The sequence below is a fragment of the Cheilinus undulatus genome, linkage group 5 (genome assembly GCF_018320785.1).
Source record: "Cheilinus undulatus linkage group 5, ASM1832078v1, whole genome shotgun sequence".
In the NCBI taxonomy this organism is placed as follows: Eukaryota; Metazoa; Chordata; class Actinopteri; order Labriformes; family Labridae; genus Cheilinus; species Cheilinus undulatus.
This window is the reverse complement of record NC_054869.1, coordinates 17,406,818-17,432,173: the sequence shown is the minus strand read 5'-3', so window position 1 is coordinate 17,432,173 and position 25,356 is coordinate 17,406,818. Positions and strand designations below refer to the sequence as shown.

General features: G+C 39.5%; 1 protein-coding gene across 3 annotated transcripts in view; it reads right to left on the bottom strand.

The window, feature by feature from the left end:
- Nucleotides 1-25,356, bottom strand: part of trpm3 (transient receptor potential cation channel, subfamily M, member 3) — a 221,716-nt gene that overhangs the window by 45,835 nt on the left and 150,525 nt on the right. For all 3 annotated transcript variants that reach the window (XM_041787645.1, XM_041787643.1, XM_041787644.1), the window contains exons 8-9: nt 24,451-24,574; nt 9,482-9,554 (exon numbers count right to left, since the gene is read on the bottom strand). In XM_041787645.1, coding sequence (XP_041643579.1) covers nt 9,482-9,554; nt 24,451-24,574 — 197 coding nt within the window. The remainder of the gene's footprint in view (nt 1-9,481; nt 9,555-24,450; nt 24,575-25,356) is intronic.

The window sequence follows — 25,356 nt, the reverse complement described above, 5'->3', positions numbered from 1 at the left end:
AGTGCTGTGATTGCAGCCAAAGGTGCATCCACTAAATACTGACTTGAAGGGGGCAAATATTTATGCAGTCACGTATTTATATAACATATTCTTATTTGACATTAATTTGTAGAAATCTGTTTTCACTTTGACATTTAAGGTATTTTGGTATTTCTTTTTTACAAAAAAAAGCCTAATTATATTGACCATGATTGATTCATAAAATCAATTAAAAGGTAACGCATCCAAGAGGGGAAATACTTTTTATAGGCACTGTTTATCTCTGATGTCACTTCATTCTAAAAAAGAGACTCAATACAAGCAAGCAATGTAGTACTTTGTACACATTTTACTGTAGCTGATAGAATTTTCATTTTGAAAGAAAAAAGAACTCACCCACAGTTACCATCTTTGCAAATGAGGAAACTGAAATGAGTAATAAAATCATATCTCTGTGTGGTTGTCTCCAGTGCTGTTGTTGCATTGACAGTGTACTTGACTCTAACAGAGCCGTGAGCCTGCGCTGAAGATTAATTAGCTCCCTTTATTTTAACATTGGGGGCTGCAGGGGCTTTTTGTAACATCAGACCTAGTAGATCTTTTCTTAAAGCTTGAAACTGGGAATTTTTTTTTGTTTGTTTTTCTGTGCTCCTGCAGTGAAGATGATGTCTTCACACTACAAAATGACAGCTTGCTCTTTGATGTATGACTTTATTTAATGCTCCATCTCGTCCCTGCATAAAACCCCACTGTGTGTCTTTGATTTGCTGTGTCATTGAACATCACTTAGAGTGCTCTTCCTGTAACATAAACATGATTTTAGTGTTATCAGTCAAATAAAATATAAAACTGAAGTGACATTGACAACAAAAGGTGAAGAAAGTGCAATTCTAGATGGATCTGATTTGCTTATTATAACTGGATGAAGAAAAAACACATTATTTACAGGATTGAAGGGCACAGCGACAAATAGTGGAAGAAAGTGTTAGATGACAGCATCATCACCGTGACAGGGCTGCTGCATGTCGTTGCCGTTAATACAAGGACAGATGGGAAAAATGTCAATCTAGGGAGACACTCAACCAGGCAGAAATGATTTGTTGTTGTGTCTGTCTCTTTTAAACTTCACTTGCTAACCTTGAATCATTTCGATAAATATCCCAACACCCCGCATATATATGAAGACTGCAATGGCTTTTGGGATCATTTGAGCCTAAAACACTGGTAAAATTGGGCCCAGGAATGTACACACACACACATATCATACTGTTTTTTATAGAAGCATAGAAAGCAGACCCACGATGGTCACAGCTGATGGCTGTTCAATGTGAATATGGTTCTGCCCTGCAAGTTTTCTCTTTGTTCAGAAGTTTTCCTAATCACTGTTTCTTTGCTGAGTGCTTTGCTCACTGTAAATTAAGCTAACTAAAGGGTCGTAACTACAAATAATAGATTGTACCTGCGACTTAGCAGACAGATCCATGAGGGCCACATGTGAAGGCCAGAGACTCAACTTTAACTTAAGTAAAGGTCTGCAAATTTCTCAGTGATTTATGATTACTTTTCCCTCACTGATTTCATCCACAGTGACTGCAAGATACTGCTTCTGGTGAGAGTCACCGTCTAGTTTCATAGGTGGAATAACATTTCTGATACAAACTACAAAAAAAAAAAAAAAAGACAAAACAACATAAGTTGGAGTATCTGTGTGCCTTTACACTGTCTTAAAACAAAACTGTTTCTGATGATACAAGTTCATCAACTGACAGCACAGCGTGCTGCTGTCTCTGACTTTCACTATAGTAAAAGGCAAAACAGATCACCCATTAATACACTCTCTCTCCTTGTCTTCTCCTTCCCACTATCAGTGTCAAACAAAAAATAATTCATCTTTCCCATCCAAAGGAGAGAACAGAAATTAATTTACAGTGTTCTGAAAACTGATGTATGGTTTGTCACCATCCACAACTACAAATAAATAAGATCATGGTTTTGCATTGGGAAATAAGCAACATGTTTTACTCGCCTCAAAAATCAAATCATTTGATGACTCATGAGAAGTCGGCAGGTGAACAAAAGGCTGCCTGTATGGCAAATTTTTCAGAGAAACATCCTAAGTAGAATCACTGAATATAGTACAAGAAAGGGAAATGTTTTTTAACTTCTGATAATAACAGACCCATACAAAATTGTAATCCTGATGCTGCGCCTGCTAAGAAGCTTTTAATGAGACAGATACGGTTGTGAATACAAAGTTTATCTGACGACACACTCAGTGGCAACTGAGTAAGCGGGGAAGGAGAGAGATAGCGATAGATACAGGGACAGAGAGAAATAGAACCAAAAAATACATGAGTCTCAGTGGCACTGAATATCACTGCTGTTACTGCCTGTGGCAATCAGCGCTGGCCGTAGTGGATTAGATGCTATTTTCAACAAGGCTTATCTACATGGGGACAGCTCAATGTTGTGCCAAAATGTTGACTATTCCCTAACTTACAAACATGAAAATGGGACAGGCACACCCAAGATGCTTTCTGGTTGGCAAAGCAGTCTGTGTGCAGTTTGCATTCATTAAACCATTTGTGCAGACTTTGTTGACTGCATGCTATCTTTTTCTTTCATTTGCACAAGTTTAGCAGGCACAAAAGCAACGCAATATCTTTTGACTACCAGGCCCAAAGAGTTTATGGTCAGGACATGCTATTTATTGATAGCAGTATAACATTATTGCTTGGTTCAAAATTTAGGAAAATAATATAAAAGGGGCAGAGAGGAAATGTAAATACAGATTCAAACCACTTTTCTGATCTTGTTAGCAACAAATGTAAATCAGCTTCACCGTGCTAATGATGATATATACAGTATGCTTGAAAATTGCTGTTCTGGCAAACATTAAACCCAATTGACCAGTGAGATTTAGCAGAAAAACAGTCTTCTGTTCCTGTTAATAATTTTGCTGCACACTGGGAGGAGATACCCAAAATGAAAAAGATAAAGCAGCAATTCCCCTTTAGAGTCTTTAGAGAAACCCACTACAATTACAGTATATTAAAAATCCCTTGTGTGTAGACAAGACTGGGTTATTTTTAATAAACACACCAGTATCACCACACCACACAGTGCTCTATCCTCTCCTTAAAGGCCTGTGCAGCGGCTTAATGTTCAGACAGAGAGAGACCTGCTAATGAGATGCAGAGTAGACTAATGAGAGCTTTAGTGCAGGTTTGTGTACATTAAAAGGTAGGGTGGCCTTGCTTTATAAAAGCTTTTCCCTGTATACCTACAGGGAGGTTGAACTGTTGCCAACTGACTTCATAGACCCAATCTTTAGGATATTGACTATCTCAGACAGTGGACCATCAATAACTCTTAACTTTCCCCTTTTCTTTAACACCATGCATCTTCAGATGCTCTTTCCTTCCTACTCTAAATCTCTCACGCCGTCTCTACCATGGGCTCACCCCCTCCATCCTTTTAGTCTTTTTTTCTTACAGCTCTTCCTTTGTTCTCCCTTGCTGTGTTTTCCTGACTGTGCCATTCTTGTTGAGCTCCAGCTTAGTTCTCCTGCTAAGGTTTCTTATCCAGCATTTTAAAAAGAGCTCTCAGGCAGGATGTGACTGATTTTATTTTACACTAAAAGCCGTAACGAGTCTCATTCAAGAAGGAGCAGAATGAGACTAGTATTCAAAATGACCCTCATGCTGTTTACCACAAAGCATTTTTCACCCCTTTTCTCTGTTCACTTGCTTATACAGTGCTTATTCTTTGATTAGGGCACAACTATGCTATGTGTATTCTAAATTGTCATCTCTGCTCATTCTTTACTTCACTGATCTCTTTATCTTCATTTTTCTTATTTTCTCTACTCTTTCACTATTTGTCATTCATCCTAAATCCTTTCTCATAACACTGTGCAATGAGCTGAATAGAAAATGGCTGAAAAAATGGCAGAAATGCTGGTTTAACCGATAGAGTTGACAGAATACATGATGGAGACATGTGTACATAGCAAGAGTAACAGGGCAGCAGAGCGAGAGTCTGGGGTGAAGAGTGTGGAGTGATGCAGGGGCCGAAGAAATCCTACATCTTGACGGCTACACATCAATTATGTAAAACACTTCCCTCGCCAAAGTCGCTCATTCAGTCTCTTTCTCACTCTCTGAGGAATGAAATGTTTCTCTGAGGAGGGATTCTTAAGAAAGTCAATCATATGCATTGAAATGCTAAGCAGTCCCACAGGACTCCATGTCTCTTTGCACATGTCTGGGATTGTGCACCTTCTGTGTTCTCACGTACAGGTGTGTGTTTAAGTAATAGTGTGCATGCAGACCTGAGTGGACCTTGTTAATGTCATATTTATTGAAGAGGTGAGCACACGCATGATCAATGGAAGCTACTGAACCAGCAATCGAACATATAGATCTAGGTATCCTGAAAGGGGAACAATGAAAAACCAGATGAATCACTAAAAATACTGCTCAACAAATGCTCAATCTGGTAACCATAACTGGTCCTTTTTTTTACATTTCTTAGTTTCTGAACAACAATTTGTTACAGAATAATAACTGTGTATCTACTGTATGTCAGCCATCTTACTGTATCAGTTCTTATGTCTGTGCTCCTGTGACCATGCTGACCGATTGTTTCTATTGCATTGTGATTTAAAGGGAGGAAACCACAATAACCGTAGATCTGTAACTCACTTTTGTACAACTATTTCAACATATACATACCTGGTAAACTGAATGTAAAGATGAGAAACAGGCCTTACTGTGCAAAAGGGTTGTAACGAAACAATCAGCTCACCAGTACCATGACACTTAGCTCATAGAAATTTAAGCCTATAATTCTTTTTTTTAGAATAATCTTCTATTTTCATAAATCTATAACACTGATGTCAATTGACCTATGGCTAAGTCCCATCCTCAAATGCAATGAGCCAATCACAGTGCGTATACCACTCCAATACATCGGCTGCCTGGACGTCTATTGAAATGAATGGGAGAAAGTCAGTTTTCGTCCGGTTTTATGAGGTTTTCTTGAGATTTTAAGTTTAAAAATGGTCAAACGGTGTTCGTGGGGTACATGCAACTCCAACACAAGGTATCCTGAGAGGCTGGGCGGCAGAGTGTATTTTTTACCCTTTCCTAAGCCCCATCTAAACCGAGAAAAGTGTTATGTCTTTGGATATAATTGTGTAGTAGACCACAACATCAACTCAACATGGATAAAATTAGCATCTGTTCTAAGGTAAGCCAACATCTTATTTGAGGCAACATACTGTGACTTTGCTGGAAAGAAATATAGAGTTATTTTTAACATCTCTAACGTTAGCTAAAGTTAGCCTAACGTTAGCTCCTAGCTGCGTTGTTCGTTGTGTCACGTTTGTTGGGAGTTCGTTGGCATTTTTTTTGTTCTAGTTTTTGTACTTTGGTGATTGTACATCATTGTTAGCTGTTGTCCAAAGGGCTCTAGTTTAACGTTAACTTCTGGAGCTTAGCTTCATGAACTTATCTGTAATAGCCGAGATAACAAAGGTTGGCAGACGTTATGCTGAATGAGTCAATGTAAATACTGTAGCACCAAACTACCGGAGAGACACTCTTGGTAAAGATGGTAAAAAAGGCCGTTACATTTTTGTCATATTCTGAGCCAAAAACCTTAACTTCAGCGGCACTTTGATGCTGATCCTCTCTCTTATGGTCTGAGATTGTGATGGCAACGAGATGCAGTTTATCATCTTTGCACTGGGACCTGTAAATTTTGGCTTGTAACTGAAGCTTTTTATTGACCTTCTCGACAATAAAATGATTAATATATCCATCCAATGCGTAGTTCAGACCCTTGTGGTGGCTTCTAGATGATATGTGATCTTTCTGTCTCCAAAAATCATCCATGGCCTCCAGTGAAATGTCTCCTACTGTGACAACTGCAATAGCGTCTGTCAGTGAATGTTCATTGTTTGTCCGAGTGAGTAGAGGGGGCGTGGCTTAGCCACAGGTCAATTGAGAAGTATATTAGAGATGCTGGAAAAAGAGAACAACATCAGTATCCCAAACATTAATTTCTAAGATTCTGAATTGATTAAAAATGTCAAAAATTCTATATTATTTAAATTTAAGTACATTTTCAACAGCAGATCGTTTAAGCACATCAAACCTGCCGCTGAGATTCTGCTTTACTGTCAACACTGTCTATGGAGCCATGAGTTACTCAGCCTGCCCTGTTTGCCCATCCAAATAAGTGTGGATTCTACGATCCCCAGGTTAGAGGAAGCCTGACCCAACGTGTATACGAGTGTAACCAAAGTAAAGTGGCCTACTTCAGGACATTTAAAACCCTGAGTTCACATCACACAACACCACCTTGAGTTAAATAAGCAAAATAAAGGCCAAAAACCACTGACAGACCCAGACAATTAAATAACGGGATCTATCATCTGCTTCATGTCAAAGACTGGTGTTAGGGTTTTACAACTGACTATGCTAACTGGTTACAATAGTCGAATGTTTACATTATTGAGGCCATAGAGACTGGGCAGGGTTAATGCCACTCCAGAAGAGGACTGAGTTTGTTTGTTGGTTGACTTTGTGGCAACTGAGAGCAAGATTCATTTCCTGTTTTAATGTCAAAATTAACCTGATTTAGGGGATTTACTCGTTTAAGGAAAATGTCTTTGATTAATGCTGACTTTTTTTGGTTGGATGATTACGAACAACTTTAGTTCCATTTTAGAAAAGGAAACCTTTTCAGATTTATCCCCAAAGCTTGTGAGAAAAGTATTTCGGCCAATAATCTCACATTGTAGTTTAAACATTTATTATGGCAACATAACATGTTTGGTGTCAGGCTCCGACTTGATCACTCCTCACAGGTTTTTACAAACAGAACTTGAGTGAGTGATAAGATAACAGCTTAAACCCCCAGTAGGAGCCAGCAGGTGGATGCTGGGGTGGAGGTGGGATGAAAGTGAGAGCACACTGCTGATCCAGGGCAGAGCAGGCGATTGCAGAACAGAGGAAGAGATTGGAAATACTGCAGCTTAAATAGACCACTTATTTAAGAGGATGTGAGTCATTTGATTTGTTTAAGATGCATGTCAGGTGTGAATCATTGCACTCAAGATTATTGACAGAAATAACTCGCCAGCTTTGTTTCATTTTCTCCCAGCTCAAGATAGTGCAACTTTGTAAACCCTTGTAATGAACTGATTTTTTGCTAAAATACTGCAATGATATTCCTGCTGTTTTATAAAGCCATGAGGGTTGGACAATTTTTGTGCACGATTTGTACATAAAGTACAATCAATTAATCAACAGATTAATTAATTGTAATAAGCTATTAAAATGCAATAAATATAGGCTAAAAAACACATTATTGTGAACACATTTTATTAAAAACATTTTTATGTCAAATAACTCCTGAACGCACAGCAGACTGGAGTTGATGCTGAAATAAGCACCTCATTTTAGAAAAATAGGTATTGTGTTGTTAATTGGAACTTGGTTTGGATCAAAAATCAATGTTGAATTGAACTGTGATCCCAAGAATCAGAACCTAACCACAGGATATTGAAACATTCATCTGTCTAGCAAAAATGATTCTTTTAATTTTTATCTATTTATGACACTTAAAATGCAAAATATAATTTTCCTAATTGTCTTTATAAATAGAGGTAATATACGTCAGTTTTCATCATATTTGCACACCTCTTTTCTTCAACCACTGATGTAGAACAAGAGAAGAAAAGAGCAAACAGATCTATCTGCTGGTTCAAAAAGACAACTGCAATAAAAAGTATATCTATGTCAAATCTATTTAAATTGTTCATATTTTTGTGGGTTCTTAAATGTACTGTGAGGTATTTTTGTATCATCACTGTGAAATTGAGGCCACACTGTAAGAACTGATGCAGATGTATGATATGCAGAAAGTGTGTCCTGTGATTATTGACCACAAGGGCAAATAATTTGATAAATGCCAATTAAATCAAAACATACATTACAAAATGCATATAAAGACACAATACACTTCATGATTCATTGGTTCTGTAATTATCTGTCCCTGGTCACATAGTTAATGAGCTTCATGCTAATTAATTATTCTGCAGGTTTTGATTTGATTCTATTAGCATTTTAAGTAGGAAATCACTGAAAGCCTGTTTGACACTGCTTCACTTACTGGTAGGTTTCATGATCCAAAGCATCCCTTTGTTAAAAGAACTAATCTTACATTGAATAAAACTACTGCATGCTCATGAGTATGACAATATAGATATGCAGCAGGAAAAAGCAACAGGTTTGTTTAGTTTAGCACAAAACCTGTAAAGAGAAGCAAAAGTTGATAAACTCTCTCCGTATTTAACTGAGTCACAGAAATTCTGTGTTTCAAACTAAATTGAGAGTTGTGTATTTGTTGGAGGACACAGCTAATGAACACGGATCAAACTGGACAGTTGATCGACTGAACTCCATTGTATTCCCCATGGCACTCTGTTTCCAGTTAAACTCTGAGAAAGCTACTGCTTTAGGCATAACTTAACAGGGACAACCCCACTTCATTTTGTTTTTCGAAAAACATTTGTGTATCTGGAGTATTTACTCACTAAAAAATGTTAACAATAAACCCAGTCCTCTGCTTGGGGTCAGCCTAGTCTGAAACACTAAATCTGCCAATCCAATCAGAATCTGGGCTCTTTGCAACAACACACTGGTGGTTATAATTATGAGAGGATCTCATTTGCTTTTAAGGAGACACACCAAAACCAGTAAATGCTTACACATAGACCCTCCCACAACAGATAACTGGGTTGAAATTATCAAAGAAATTCATGAGTTGCAAAGTTTGATTTTGTTGTTGACACTGAGAAATTACTTGTACATCAAAAGATAAGCTAAATGAAAATTATTCTTTAAAGAGTAACACCCTGGTGGTCTGCCTTAGACATATCACATCATTAGAATTTCATATACCACTCCTTTGCTATAAGCTCTGTTTACTTTATCATTTCTGAAAAAACATGCTAAAATCCCCATGAAACTTGTATTGTAAAATTTAATTTAAATTTTTGAACGTCTGGCAATGTCTTACTGTTTTTCGTTGTTGATGTTATATTTTGTTGAAAAAATAATCAAAATTTAATTATTAAAAAAAGAGACACACCAAAAATGAGTGTTCTGAGAAAGCCTTTTTAAAAGCTGGTTTATACAGGGTCAAAAACCTCTGTTGCTTGTTTCATGACAGTTGCTCTGGAGCCTTCTTGCTCCTCTCTGACAATAAAAAACCTAAAGGTGCTTTAAGCAGGAAAAATTTTTATTAATGAGCAAAAAGCCATGCAAGTTAAAGCACACTTGTGTGTTCTGAACACGCAGTGGGACAGAGATGGGAACGCTTTTACATATAGAAACCTTCAAATAGCAGCCAAAGGGGACAAAAAAATAAATTTTCTGTAAACACATAAGCTCTGGCTTGGACATAGACAAAAAAAAAAAAAACCCACCTTTGAGTAAAGCAGTGAGGATGGCAAGGTCAATGTCCTGATGACCCTCCGAGCCCATCCGGAAAACTGTTATCTGTGAGAAAATAACAGAACGAGAAAGAGAGAAACATAGAGAAAGGGACAGGCGCATTAGTTCTCCACAAGCCAAAATGTTTTTAAGTGACTTCTTTGTTGTTTAATAAGATGTTGTTTAAGCAAAATCAGTCATATCCCAAGTGAGAGCTCTTTCATTTGCTGGGTTACTCTGCTTCACTGAAAATATTGCTGCCAAGATGCTCATAGGGGGAAGCAGAGGAGAACAGAGAAGTGTTATTGCCCTGATGTAATGTACTGTATATCCACTTCAACTCCTGTTTTTTTCTTGTCTCTTGTGCAGAGAAAACCACAAACTTTCACATCCAGCATGTCCACTGTCGAGACAGAGTGAGGAAATCTGCTGAGAAGGCAGATGAGTAGAATGAGATTTTTTTTTAAATGACAGAAGAACGATCAAAGAAAAGTGGCTAATGGAGTTGTCTTTTGCTGAAGAACATTTTGTTCTCTTTTTGCTGCGTCAACCACGCCTGAATTTGCATTTAGTGAAAACCTTTTATGCTGAGGCCAGTTAAGGTCAACTTGCACATAACCTGACATGTCTCTAAGCTGCATTTTTTATATGCTGCAAGTGGTGAAGCAATGGTGTGATGGATGAAAATCACTGAGGGGAAAATCAGGAAAATGGGGCAGCCTTTCTGTTTGCTTTTTTGGTCATATGTGTTAACATGTGTGGGCATACATGCTCACATGTGCACGTGTGAAGGGCACCTTGTGGGAGCAGTGCACGGGTGAATGCGTGTTCTGAATGCCTGACGAGCTTTTCCTCTAATCCTTACATCCACCCATCCATCTCCTCCTCCCACCTCCTTTTGCTCCCTGCAGCCCATCTCTCTTCCCATCTTCCCCCTCTCTAAATGGCTTTATTTTTGTGGAGCTTCGGGAATCCGCTGTTGCCTTTCCTTCTGCTGCGGCTTCTTTCCCTTGGGCAATGCTGCAATGTTATAGGCTCCTCTTTCCTCATTCAATCTCACTATTTTTTTACACAATCTGAATGCATAAAAGTAATCCAATTCACACTGATGATTTACAGTGGCTATTATGTTGGCTCATTCATCATTCGTACACCACATGTCGATGACACGTTGCCAGGCAAGAGAGGAGTGAGACATGATGTAACTCCTGAGACCTGTGCCATACATTGAAAATGCAATCACTAACAAGGGGAGCATCTGAGTGTGTATTTAGGTGGGTGTGTGTGTCTGTGGAGGTCGCTATCAGCTAGTGCAATCAAAAGATCTATCTCCAGGTGAAATGGAAGTGCAACGGGATGTGAAGCCATCGATCGAGGACACCAATGATTCGCCTGTGCAGTGTGTAATTTCATGCGTGCCTCTGTGTTAAGTTATGTTGTGTGCATGTAGTTGCCTGTGTGGGTTTGTGTGTGTTTAAATGGTACAGCCAGCCAGTGGCAACATTATAATTTGCTAGAATGCATCTTTGCCGTTGGACTAATAGATGTTAACAACATGGTTAAGGAGCCATCTGCTAAACACAAATCCAGTGCTATGATCTAATGTATTTGTGTGTTTAAAAGGGTGATTGGTCTAGTGTGTGTTCTTCTGTAATTGCACTTAAAGGTCAAAGTATATGCATGAAAAGCTTTCTAACAAGATCAGATTAAGGAGCAACCAATCAGATGGACAAGCCAGAGAGAGAGAGAAAGAGAGAGAGAGAGAGAGAGAGAGAGAGAGAGAGAGAGAGAGAGAGGAAAAGAGAGAGAGGAAAAAGCCAATCTGTAATTTTTAAGGCAGTGCATATATTTCACCCAATCAGTGCAAATTCTTGTTTGTGCCCCTTGTTCATCATACCCTGTAACTATCATTATAGTAGAATAGAGGGTTTCCTTACAAACACACACACTGGCTTTGAGCTGCCGTAAGGACCAAACAAAGATGGATGACACTGTGATAAAGAAAAGATGATGATTACAGAAGATCTTACGTTTCAATTCTCACCTCTCCCTCCAGGCCCCACTGCCTCATCCTCGACCCTCTTTCTTCCACCTCTCATCCTTCAACCCCCTCCAAACTACTAATCTAACAACAACCTCCCACTTGCTCCTCTTGTCCCTCCCCCTTCTCATCTTTTCCCGCTTCCTTTCCTACTTCCTTCTCCCTCTTCCAATCACACCCCAAGGTGACCCTATGGATATGCGCCACCTGTTATCACAGTAACCCTATGAAGCAAAGGCTTAGCAATGCTACCACTACAACAAAGGCAGCTAATTAAATCACAACAGTCCCACAGAGCCATTGTACTGTATGTGTATATAAAGTACACAGATGGCTTCTTCTGAGCTTCATCATGTTGTACAAGCATAGAAGCTCTGGTGGACTTATTGTGAGCTGACAGATTTAGTTAATGTTTGAATTTTTTTTAATTTACCCATCAGTTGTAAGCAACATTTTTATTGTGTTAATGTATGCCCTACTACGTTGCTAATAATATGGCTGGAAATAACTTAAAATCTGGTATACAAGATCCACTGGTATATGAGACACTCGCAGTACAGTCGAGTCAGGATTATCAAAGCTGGTTCCATATAGTCAAAGAGCTCCACATGCATCTCAAATTGCATTCACAGCATAGCGTAGCATATCTACTTGCATTGCCCAACGAATGAGGTCCGATTTTCAGTTACATCTGTCTTGGAAACTGCCTTTGCAGTCATGAAGGTACATGTCTTAGCATTTTATACTGATATATTTGTCACACTGGTAGATAGGGTGCTGCCCACATTTTGGATGAAAAAAGGCAGGTTATAAATTGGGCATTTTATAAACCAAATCTTATGGTATTTTAAATGCTGTATGTATTTTTGATATTTCCCTGCCTCTGCACTGACAGTCATTACCTCAGGGGTCAACTCCCAAGAGACAGAGCACTGACTCGTGTCTGTCGCACTCCATCTCTTTGTTGACAAGAAAAGACGAAAGAAAAAGAGCAGGAACAATAAAGAGCAAGCGGAAGCAGGGACTGGAAGGATATACTAGGGACTGCTGGAAAAAGGGCATGTGTGTAAAGCAAAGACAGACAGAAAGAGGAGACTTGGTGCTGGGGGAATCCAGTGGAGACACTTATGAGATAATGATAGAAGAAGCACAGTTTGATCTTTGGCAGTGTTTCCAGGATCTGACGAGTGGTTCTTGCATCTTCAGAAATGCTAAGCTACATGCTTAGAGGATCAGAAAACTGCTCTTCACGCTGCAGTGAGCCAAGATGATTGGAAAACATTTATCTTCATTTAACGGGCACGAAGCCGGCTAATGCTGCTACATGTACATACAAGGCACATGGAGGCCCACGCAAAGCAACAGCGACATATGCTCAAAGAGCTCACAGTTGGCTTCCACAAGGATTTACTAGAAGTCCATACCTCCCTAATGGCTGCAGTTTTTATTTGACATATCTGCGGTTTTATCTGTTGATTTACATGTTAAATACTTAGACTTGTATTTATGACTTAAGGCATCCAACAGCATCCCTTGAAAGGACATAAGAGGGCAACAAGTTTCTCTGTTCAGTAAATGTTCCCACTGATACATTTCCCTGCTGCTAATGGACAAAGCCATGGGCTCTTGCCTGACATATTTCTCTGTTTGTGGCAAAGACTCTCTACTGTATGTCCCTCTGCACCCAAACAAAATTTGCTTCCCTTCTTTTACTTCTTGTATCATTTCCTCCCTCGCTTTCTCCATCTGTCCCTCACATCCTCTCCCTCTTGTCTCTCGCATGGTCTATTTAAGTCCCTCTTTTGCTCTCATAGTCCTCCTACTCTTTCTAAGACACTCTTGTCAGAGATGCAGAGGGGGTTTGCGGATTGGTGGTTCCTCCTCAATATCTAATCCGAATTAAACATATAAGGACTATACTCTCAATTATTCAAACCAAGCTGGAAGATGCCAGGACTGTCATCTTGCAACCCCCCCTACCGAGAAGAGCAAGGGACAGGATGAGAACAAGGATGAGGAAGGAGAAATAGGCACTTCTTTATTAATTAGATCTTGTATTAGATTCCACCAAAGTGGAAAAAGGCTTGGGCCCTGCTTTCCATGCAGGGTTTTGTATGTCAGTGCGCTCGTTTGACGTTCACATGAAATTGTTCCATCTTTGCATGAAAGGGACAAAAGGAAAAAGATAAAAGCTGTGCATATGTGAAGAATAATTACCCTTGTTATCCAGAAAATGGATGCCTGTGCTTTAGTTAAGTATTCCTTTTCATTGCAGATGAAAATCCATCCCTATATTTTACGTGTTACCCCTGATTAAAACTCAAGAGCCTGCACATCATACAATGATGAGCTGTGTAATTTCTCCTCCTCCTCCCTTCTTCATAAAACTTAATATTCTATCATATATCAGAACAGATTTTATTTCCCTGAGAGAAGAGCCAGCAATGAGATCCAATTATTAAGAGGATAATTGTTTGTAGTTGCAAAGAGCAATTCTCATCAGTGTTTCCCACGCATACACATACAGATAAAACTGAAGCATTTTTATGCCTTCATTTGAAAAATTCCCCTAGTTTAGTTTGATTTTTGAGATTGTTGGCTGTGTCATCAACAACCTCCCGAATACAAATCAGCTGCTGTAATAGCAGAATATAAAGTAAAACATTTCAAATCAGGAATAAAATTATTTAAGTGTCTTTTTAAGGCTTGACTTTTTGGGGGCTTTAATTAGGTTATTAGGACGATGGATCAAGTTGGAAACTGGAGGGAGAATTGGGAATGACATGGAAAAGTGCCCCAAGCCAGATATAAACACAGTCTGCAACACTCGAGGAACAGAGTTGGACTGCCAGCACTAGGACTAGGCGGTAATACAGTATCCTGGGGTATTTAAAAATAACCACCGTACTGCTGTAATTTCTGTCATGAAGACAATGTATAGAGCATGCTTATAATACATGCTTTGAGAATGTGGGTCTGATTCTAGCAGCAGAACTACTGTCTGTGTGTTAAGATGGTGCAACAGTGTTGACAACACTCTTGCTAATGATGCTGGGATAATTTGTCAAACAAGGGTCCAGGAATGAACAGACACCCTCATATATACTCACGTGTCACAGCAAGTGCTGCAGCACAGCACTGAGATTTTCTTTACAGTCAAACTGTAAAACACACACTGCTGGTTCTAATGTGATCCATGGCAATGTAAGTTCAAAAACATTTTAATTCCTCTTTCTGGGTCTATGCATTGATGATCTGAAGTTGATTGTTAATATAACTGCGGCAGCAGTAACTTAAGGCACAATTAAAACAAACATTTCATTAACATTTAAACGCATATTAACTCTTTGTATGGGATATGCACAATAAATTAAAGGTACCTGCTGGTAGAGATGTTCCAATACCATTTTTTTCCTTCCTGATATAATTCTGATACCAAGGTGTTGGGTATCGGCTTATACCAAGTACTGATTCAATACTGGTGTGAATTTTCTGGACTGACTGTGCAGACTAGCAAATTATTTTAGACCTATATTTGACTCAGGACATGGCTTAACAAATAGAATCATGATGCGCAGCATCTCTGCAATCCTAAAATTGTTTTTCTGCTGATTATTGAGTTGTACTGCTAAATATTGAAATAATAACGCAGGGGGCTGACTCACAGGCTCTCTCTATCTCTCTCTCCATTATGCTCGATTCCACCAGCATGACATGATGACAAACAGCCATTGGCTGACAGACCTTCACCAAGGGTAAACATTTAAGTTAGCAGTAATAAATGACCATAATTGGATTAAAATGGATAAAAAGACATTCAGTACGGGGTTTACTGGTGTGGATTTAATCATTAAAGTCCTGAAAAGTCACACGAGTTCCAGGCTTGCTGAAAATGGTGCTGCACAGGATTCAAAGGCATCAACAGAGTCAATGGTAAGGCACAATGGCTAGCTTCAGGAGGAAAAACAAGTAAGAGGCAGTGATTTATGGTTCAAACGTTATTTAACTTTTCATTAACTGTGTCTCTTCTTGTCGTGTACAACAGCGCCTGTCTGGAAGGCATTTTAAAGATCACATTCAGACAAAAACTGTCATGCAGTCACAATTCTTTGCTGCTGCAGTGGGTCCTTTGGTTCTTCTTCACTGCTGTTAAAGCTAAACGAAGCTCACCATTGATGCACAATGTCCTACCCTTGTCTGTTTAAAAGTCAGAAACATTAATTAAACTTTCTAGACCTGTATGATAACAGTTTTGGATTATTTATCTCATATCACCTCTTAAAGCCGTAGTGATTTAGTGATTTCTTTTTTTAGTGTCGTATGCCCACAAAAACAACACAACCTGTCAGTGTTTTGTTATTGAAGCCATCTATCAGAATAACACACTTCTGCAACTCCTCCTAGCGCTGCACTCTCACTTGAGGAAAACCAGCAAGGGACTATGCTCTAGCCAATGAGGAGGCTAGTACTTGCAGCCAATCAAGGCTCAGATCAGAGGGAGTGTTCCTATTGGCAGTGGTAGTAGGTGCGCTTCCGCCTCTCAGCTCCGTGAGATGTTGATACAATGGCGGAGTCACCAGCACTGTTCGGTCCTATGCAGAATTCGTTCATGCTGAGGCGAAGTGTTTCCTTGCCTGTGATTTGGCCATTGATTACAGTGGGAAAGCGGAGCAAAATCACGCCATGAAAGCTTTGCCACCTTCAGTATTCGATTCAACAGACATGCATATTCGTGAGGAGGTATGTGAGGAGAGGGGCAAAGCTACGTAGCTCAAACACAGAGAAGAACAGGAAGGGCGGGGGAGTTGATTCTACACGGTTCTCATTGAATGTTACATACTCGAGCTTTAAGGAGTGGGTAAGAGAGCACATACTGTATCCACCAGTTTGTGAAGAAAGGAATAAAGAGAGATAAATTTTTATTTGATCCTCTGTCCAGATGAAACTCAGTTTAGCCGTGAAGAGTGAAAACAACTACGTATCACTTCCCATGTCTTTATATTGTTTTTTAGACTCCTAGCATTTTGTAAAAGGAGTGAGTGAAGAGTGAGAAGAGGCACAGGCTCTGATTACTGTGCTTCAAGTGCATACTAGCAAGTGGTCAACCTGTATAATGTGTTTTCTATGCAGCGGGAAGTAATACCATATACTACATATATTTTTGGGAAGGTTTAATGGTATTAAAAAATGAATATTGCCCAATCTTAGCTGGTGCATTGAATGGCTTTATGAAATACTCTGCTGATAGCACACTCTGCCATCAGTGTGTGAATGTGAATTGAGTGGTGTGAAAGGGCATAAATGGATAGGTGAGACCTGTGGTGTAAAAGCACTTTGAGTAGTCAGAATACTAGAAAAGCACTATACAAGCTCAAGTCCATTTGCCATTTACCGTCTTTTAATTTCAAAATGTATTTTAAGGACTGAAGTTTTAGGACTGAACTATATTTATATATATAGGTATTGATATTGACATCAGCTAAGAGGAGTTTGGAAATATTGCCATACCTGATAACCGCAAAAATCCAATACTGTGCATCCCTAATTTTGAATATCAATGTAAGAGTATAAAGCTGTTGTTGTACTACGAAACAAACTGAAAAACATATTACATCTACAGCCACTTTGCATCCAGTAAAGACTGAAAGTTTAATGCATCTCTGTAGAAAACAAACAGTCCTGAGCACGATAAACAAAGCAAAGGCAACAAGAAACAACCCCAGCAGGAAATGTCAGCACAAATACAGCAACATGCTGAAAACAAGAAAAAAATGAAACATTCTTTTTTCAATACTCTCTCCCCTTTTTTCCTATGAAGAAGGTACAACTAAACCTCTCTCCCTCTGTAATACACAAAACCAGCCAGTCATGTCTGGTACTTCTCCTTAGCTGCTTTTCTTTGGCCTCTCTGATGCAGATGAGCCACAACATAAAAGCAAAGGTGCACAGGTGCACTGGCAACCAAACAAACACCCAGTCTTATTGTGTCTCTCTCACCCCTGGCACACTGCTGCCCTGCCTGGGATAAACCTGCATTTTTTAGCTGCTGTGTATGAGTCTACAGAACCGTTCTTTGACCCCCGCTCCTGACCTTGTTGTTAGCATGTGTTTGATACTTCTGGGCTTTAGAATACAAGAGCAAACACAGGTTTACATAATTGTAAAGGCAGGTGAAACAGGTACTCAGATAACAATATTCCCTGCATCCCTACAGCAGATGTTAGCTGTGCAGTCTAGTCCTTTCTAATCCATTTTATGCTAATCTGTTATCAGTAGAGAGAATGCGTGTGTGTGTGCTTAAGGTGACAGAATAAGTAGAAGCCTTATCTCCTTTGTGATGTGGGTACTTTCTATTCTACAGGGTAAATATTGCAGCCACCAATTTGATCAAACCTCAGCCGAACGCCTTTGTACAATTCTCTAGGTCACAAGCATGTGTTGGAGCTACAATACACAACAGGAGTGTTACATGAATTAAACAAAATGATTTAGCATGTTTCATGCTTTTTAATTTGTTGTGATGATATAAAGGCATGGGATTTGTGTTTATTTATTTTGTTTGTACATGTACCATTTATGTGTTTGGCAGTTATCTCAGGAATACCTCAGAGCAGTGCCAGTACAAGAAGTACCCAACAAACAAAACAACAGAGCAGATCATGTACATAACAATGAGATCACTGTAGACATGCTGATGAGATAACAGTTTAGGGATAGTTGAAAACCAGACAGATCAGGCTACAGTAGAGGAAACCAAAGAAATCATGATGTAATCTAGAGAGATCTGTTTTGGTCTCATCTCAAAAGGGATTTACTGCCTTGTAGTTGTCTAAAACATTAGAATATTTTGGGTTTGAGTGTTGAAGTCTGATCAGATTTTATTAGGATGCTGAACAAGCAAAGACAAAGCCCCCTAGAGCAAGATGAAAACACACTATTTACATATTTGCCCAAATATAAAAAGGATTTTTTTCTGTTTTGTTTTTTAAAACAAACCAGTTTGTTTTGTCATCATTTTCAAATGAAATTGTTATCTTTATGAAACAACATTTGCTCGTTAAAGGCTCAATATGCACCATTCTGAATATTTCCACATATAGCAAAATATTAATCATAAGCTCTATAAATAAACTTTGCACAAAAAGTAAGTAAATTGTGATTGAGATTAGTTCTTTGTTGTAACAATGCTTCTTGGCAGTACATCTTTTACAGTAGGAAAGCCTGTTTGTTTCCCTTTTAAATGGTACCACAATTGTCAGGAACATACATTTGTGAGATGGGCAGCAGAGCTGGGTATGTGGGTTGTGGCTATCAAGGAATGAGACACAGAATGCTGGACACAATTGCAGGACATGGCAGGGTTCAGGCAAAAATCAGTGTTTAATGGGAGATCAGAAGTCGGTACGCAGGTAGGCAGTCAAAATCAAGCAGAGGTTCCAAAACACAAACAAGGTCGAGATGAGAAAGCTAAGACTATGAGAAAAAGGTGCTGGGACGAGGACTATAAAGTGCAATGGACAAGCGGAGAGCAAGTGAAAACCAAGTGCTAAAATACTGTGACTAATGAGTGTAAAATGAAAACAGCTGCGGGGATGAAGTAAAACTGACGCGCAGACAAGACGGTGGGTGATTACCAAAATAAAACCGGAAGTGAAGAAACCGAGACGAGAGTGTGCAGTAAGTGAAAAACAGAAACCAGAGAGAGCAGGAAACACCAGAGGAAGACAGAGTAAATCTGATAGAAAGAGAGCAAAAAGTGACAGAGACATAGCAGACATAACAGTGGCAGTTAAAAAATCTGCAAAATCTTCTACACCAAAGCCATACTGCTTAGTTTTCTATTGTAGTTGTTTCGAGCTTCTGGTATCCCCCCAGGTGCTGACAATCAGGTGCCTGATTTACATCTGTTATGTTCAGCGATGAATCCTGATTCTGCCTAAAGCAGTTGGATCGTAGGAGTGTGGAGATCACTGCGTATTGCTGCACCGATAGAGTAAAATCTTTTGGTGGAGGCAGAATGATCGTGTGGGGCATCTCCCTCACTGGAAAACAAGGCTTGTCATCATTGGTGGCAATCTCAATGCAGAGAGATATCAAGATGAGATTTTGCAACCAGTTACAACCCCACAGTCTGGGAATGAACTCTATCTTCCAAGGGGACAACACTAGCCCCAAAAACATTGAGGATTGGGATGCCATCCCACATCAGTGTGTGACCAGGCTGTTGACCAGCATGAGGAGGAGCTGCTAGGCTGTTGTGATCATGTATGGTTCTTCTACACACTACTGAGGCTCCTATTTTTTAAATGAGTAATTTGTTAAATTGCCATTATGTCTTGTTTCTTCAGATTTCAATCATCCAATCAACCATACAACACCAAACAAGAGTCAATGGCAGAATAAGCTGTTTGGCATTGGCAGAGAAGGTTTGGCAAATTTTTCATGAGCGCAACCCTCATATTCAGTTCTGCTGCTCATCACAGGAATGCATATTCCCTAGAAATGTGGCACCATTTAAAAGGGAAACAAACAGGCTTTCCAGTGGTGTACGATTTATTGCCAAGAAGTGTTGTTACAACAAAGGCAAATTCCCTTACCTTTGTGCTTAGTTTATATAGTTTAACAAGGAAATCCTAAAGAGACAGCTGAATCAAACTCCCTCTGGCGGTGTTGTTCTCAGCTCTGTGTTAACACTGATTTGGCGCCTCCTCCTTCAGCTTATTTATATTTTGAACAGAGGCTAAATCATTGGTCATACATGTCTTTTTTTAAGATTATTTTGAGGCTTTTTGACTTTATTAGATAGGACAGCTGAAGAGTGAATGAAAACATGAGGAACCAGAGTTGGGGAAGACTTAAAAACAAACAGTGACGGGATCAGGATTTGAAACTGTGACCTAGACAGTGATGACTTCAGCCTCTGTATATGGGCAACTGCTCTACCAACTGAGCCTAACTGGTGCCCCATACATGTTATACATACATACATCTCTTCCTATTATGTCATCAGCCCTGCCACCATGTTGGTAAGACAGAAGTCCCCAATCACTAAAGCAAACTATCGCTGTACTATTACTGATAAAGTACAACTGAAGAGGCAACAGACTTGTCAAGCCAAAGGAAAAACTTTTAATGGCTTAAAAAGGCAGCCATACAGAAACTGAATCAACTTCTCGATGCTTATCATTATTCAGAATGACTGAAAAATCTTGATTGTAGATTTTCATCAGCTTATCTGTTGCGCCGATAGAAACTCAGAGTAACAAAAATAAGGGAACCATTGAGGTAGGAGGGAAGGGTGGGGGTGGGGGGGGGGGGGGGTGTGTAATTATGGCTGTCTTATATTAAGGCCAACATGAAATTACCTAATTTTAACGTAGGTCTAAAATTAAATTCTTACAGTGCTTCAGTTCTTATCAAACTCAGTGACAGATTGTACTGTACACTGGCTTTATTCTCTTTTTTTAAACGGATAAGTACATGGGGAAATATGTTTGAATCAAAGCTTTTCTTTGGCTGTCAGTGGGAAAAGGCGCCTCTCTGTTTAGCTCATTTGTCTCTTCTCCTGCAGTTACTACTCTCCAGCCTCACACACATACATTACACACTTCAATCCATGTCTGATTGTGTGGTGTGATCACCCCACCCAAGAGAGGGAGAGAGAGAGGTGCTAGACAGCACAGAAGTAACACAATCATCCCTCTCTCTTTGTCCAAAAACTATAATCAACGTCAGCTTTGAGTCTCAAGATGTGTCCACTGAGAAGTTTTTTTTGGTAGTTATTTTTAAGGAGGCGGACTGCACTTCACTGAATTGCATGTCATGGAAGTTGGAGACATTCTATGCAGTCTGAAGGTTATAGAAATAGGGATTTCTTTTCTTGTACAAATACATCAAACAACATATTTAACAATTTGTGCTCATGAAGTACATTTGACAAATGTATCATCAGAAAAAAACCTTAATAGCCTGTTTGATTCCAAAATGTTTATGCAAAATAATTTGGGTTGACTGTATTTTTTTTTTATTTTCTAAAATTCATTTACAGTGCTCGGTTTCAATATGTCAGAGAAAGACAGAGCAAGCATCAGATTATCTGGCCTCCACAGCTGCTCCTGCTGAATGATTCACAGCCCATTGTTCTGCTGTGGTGTATTGTGCTCAGAAGATCCATCAGTGTGAGCGTCAGTCAGCCACTGGAACCCCACTGAGGATGCAATCAATCCACTTACACGCTGCACAGCCATGACTGATGCCAGGCTGCCTGCAAAATGCTACGCATGTTATGTGTGCATGTGCATGTTTTTGTGTGATGTCTGCGATTTTTTTAGGTATGAATCTGTGTCTTTGATCGCCATAATGGCTGGGGCAAAAAATGAGATGATTAACTAACATCATCTAATAAACAGGGGATGCTATCACAACATAAGTACCTGCAGAACCAGTGAGTAAAAAGAGTCTCAAAGAAGATAAACTGTATTTAGGTTTCAGTTTCACATTAAAGTCCAGATAGGTGAGGCTCAGGTATGTGTGGGTAAGTGTGCCAGTGAAAGCCTGCAGTACAAGCTGTCATCGATCCTGCAAATAATGCTTTACCTTACTAAAGTCACTGTGCACTATAAGTGAGTTGAGGCGAGAGCACCCAAGTGGTAAATGAGTTTGTAATGCTGCAGAACTATGACAAAGTTTAAGCTGCAAGTTGCTTGTCTGCAGCACAGTGGATGCTGTATAGATTTACAGCAAATGTATGTGTGTGTTACAAGAACAAGTATGCACTGCTTCTGTGCACAATTGTTATACACTAAAATGGCAGAGGTAAGAAAGCATCATGCCCTCTGCTACTGTGTCAGAAAGCCGCAGACACGCTCTGACACATTAACACACATCAGCTCTCCACAGCCATCCTTTAACAGCATTAATAGGAGGTCGGTTTCATGTGACTGACAGCGTTCTAAAGGGACTGAGACTCTTCCTCAGGGGAGCCGAATGTGTGTGACAGCCGTACTTGAGATGACATCAGTCTTGACTTGAACACTGTCAAAAGGGTCCAGGCCCTGGAGGTGGAGGCCATTTTGGTCTCAAACGTCATATGAATACATTTACATCCACTTAGCATTATATGTCATGTATAAAAGATGGCCTAATAATTGCTTTAATGAAAGTTTCATGCTGCCCTTTATTTGACAAATCTAATTTGTTCATCTTGCACATATAACTACTTTCTGGTATTTTTTCTACACTACAACCATCATTCAAGTTAATTTAGATACTTCTGTATGAGACTTAATGTGGGCTAACGCTGAGTTTGTACATAAGCATTATGTGCGCCTGTCTATTGGTCTTTCTGTGCCAAAATATTTCGTGAATGCATGGATGTTTGCTTTTCCTTTGTCAGCTAACATAAATGTGCATGGACAAGTATTAGGGGTGCACCAATACCACATAGACCAGTTATGAGTACATATACAAACATTTGGATAAACACTCCCTCCTCCTCTTGGTAATGTAGCAGTGCATAGTTTACAGCAGGGTGGGAAATAAGCAACTACCATCGGACAAATACGGGTATTTTTGAGCAGTATCAGGCGAATTTGCACAACCTACCAGCCACTGGGGCGGGCAAATAAAAAGTGCTTAACACAATGATTTTGTGGCAGTAGGCATGAAATTGTTTTTGAATTCACAACAGTTTGGTGCAGGTAGTCACCGACCAATACATCTGAACCATTAAAAAGAGAAAAACAAAACAAATGTGACAGTATTATCTATCACTCTTGGTGGCAGCAATGCTGATAAGTGCTTGCTAACCGCTATTAAACCACCAATGAAAAGAGGAAGAAGCTGGCATATCAAAACATACGAAGAAGAGAAGTTGCCTCACGGCTCTCGCTGCAAGAGAGGCAGAGCAGCGAGACCCGCTGCCCTTTTCTCCCTCTCCTGATCTCCACACTGTTTTTAAAACGCCTCCAGATGTGAAAGCAGAGAGGGTTTATAAATATCAGACACATGTATGATACATTGCTCTAAAAAGCACATATCTTAATTTGCATATCATGTTGCATTTATTTTTCATTTTTAAAATCATGAGATATTGGGCTCTTTTCTTATCTTACGTTTTACACATCACAGGCTGTATTAATAATCATTTATCGTTCTTAGTAACACTAGATGGGACAAAGTATTGATAACTGATTTAAATGTTTATTTTTTTAACATGTAAAAAAAGTACTAGCCGCACTTGCATTAGTAAAACAAGGAAATAATAAGTTTGGGATATCTAGAATTATAAATCTGGGATATTTTCTTTTTTTTTAATCGATGAGCTGCACCCATACCAAACTGTGACCCTTAAACTGAGGTACAAACCGAACCGTAACCTCTGGGAACCATTAAACACATATGTGAAGGTAAAAAACATAAACAGAGTCCTGTTTTTTTGCTTGTTACTACCAACTTTATGACCAGAACAGAGCAGAGTTATTCACTAAATAACTCCTCCTCCTCCTCCCTGTGTCAGAGTTGCTACTGTCAGGTGTTTACAGTCAGCTGTGTGCTGGAATGGCTTGGCTGAGTATCATGTGAGTAGTACAGCAACTGGTCTACCTGCTAAAGGTGTCTTTAAAGCAATGTTTCGCTTGTTTAAAGTCCAAAATAGTGAAACAAGGCCTGAATACTTGTGTGAGATTGCAGGAATCAAATATAAAATATTAAATTCCCTTTAGCCTCACACTCATAATGCAGGAAGATGTTGCATGAATTTACAGAATTTAAAGAAAATGTTTGCATGTACGGGTATAGTACAAAATGGTCAAAAACATGGTTTAAAGTGAGCAACAGTTTGGATCATTGGTGCACTAACTCCCGCTTAATTCCCTTACAAATATGTGACGGTGTTTGTCCACATGAATAAAAGAAACTCACCAGCTCCTTCTTCTTCATGCACTCCATGAGGATGATGAACAGATGTTGAGCCTGTGTGCGGCTGTAGGTGAAAGTCTTCTGGATGGTCACCAGCAACTGGTCTCTCAGAGACTCGTTAATAATGCTGCAGAGACAGGGAGGTGCAGGAAAAAAAAGAAGAGTGTCAGGGAGGGGGTCACGCAGAGGTAGGGAGAGGGTAATGGTTAGGAGGAAGCTGGCAAATTAGATTTGTTTGTCAGTAAGTGAAACCAAGGTTGACTGGAGCCCTGAGTGCAGGTATAGCTGAGTCCTTGGTGAGATGTGATGCTGTGCGTTTACCTTTAGCTGAAACCTGTTTATAGTACAGAAAAAATTCAAATTCACTGTGCATCTTCTGAGGTAAACTATATTTCTATGCCATATAGAACCAAAGTAATGCAAAAGTAACTAGAAAAGCACTCAGAAAGCACAGACCTCCACCATTAGCCCTATCTCCCAATAGTGAAGAATCTTTTAAAAACATTCCTGGATCCAGACGGTGATCCAGATCACTCCCAAAATCTAATTCGCCGATTACTCCCTCCCCTGGTGGGGTGGAGACACGGTGAGGCAAAGCATTGGCTTCGGTACAAGTGAAAGTCATGGTGGAAGCTCCCATGGTCTCACCGGATGACTGAAAGTCATGGCAGAGGGTGAATAGTCCTCTATTCCTCCAAGCATTGTGAGTATTCTCACTACAATTCACTGTCTTTCTCTCTGTTATGCTCCGACTCGTCTCCTCGAACGGGCATGCGTCTTTCAAACTCTATAAACTCCAAAACTTTGAATAGAAACACACCCAAAAACATGCTGCTAGGATTAAAGTTACTCATGTCCGCCATCTCCTGGTGTAAAGTGGTAACAGCGCAGACCTCCGCCATTTGCCCT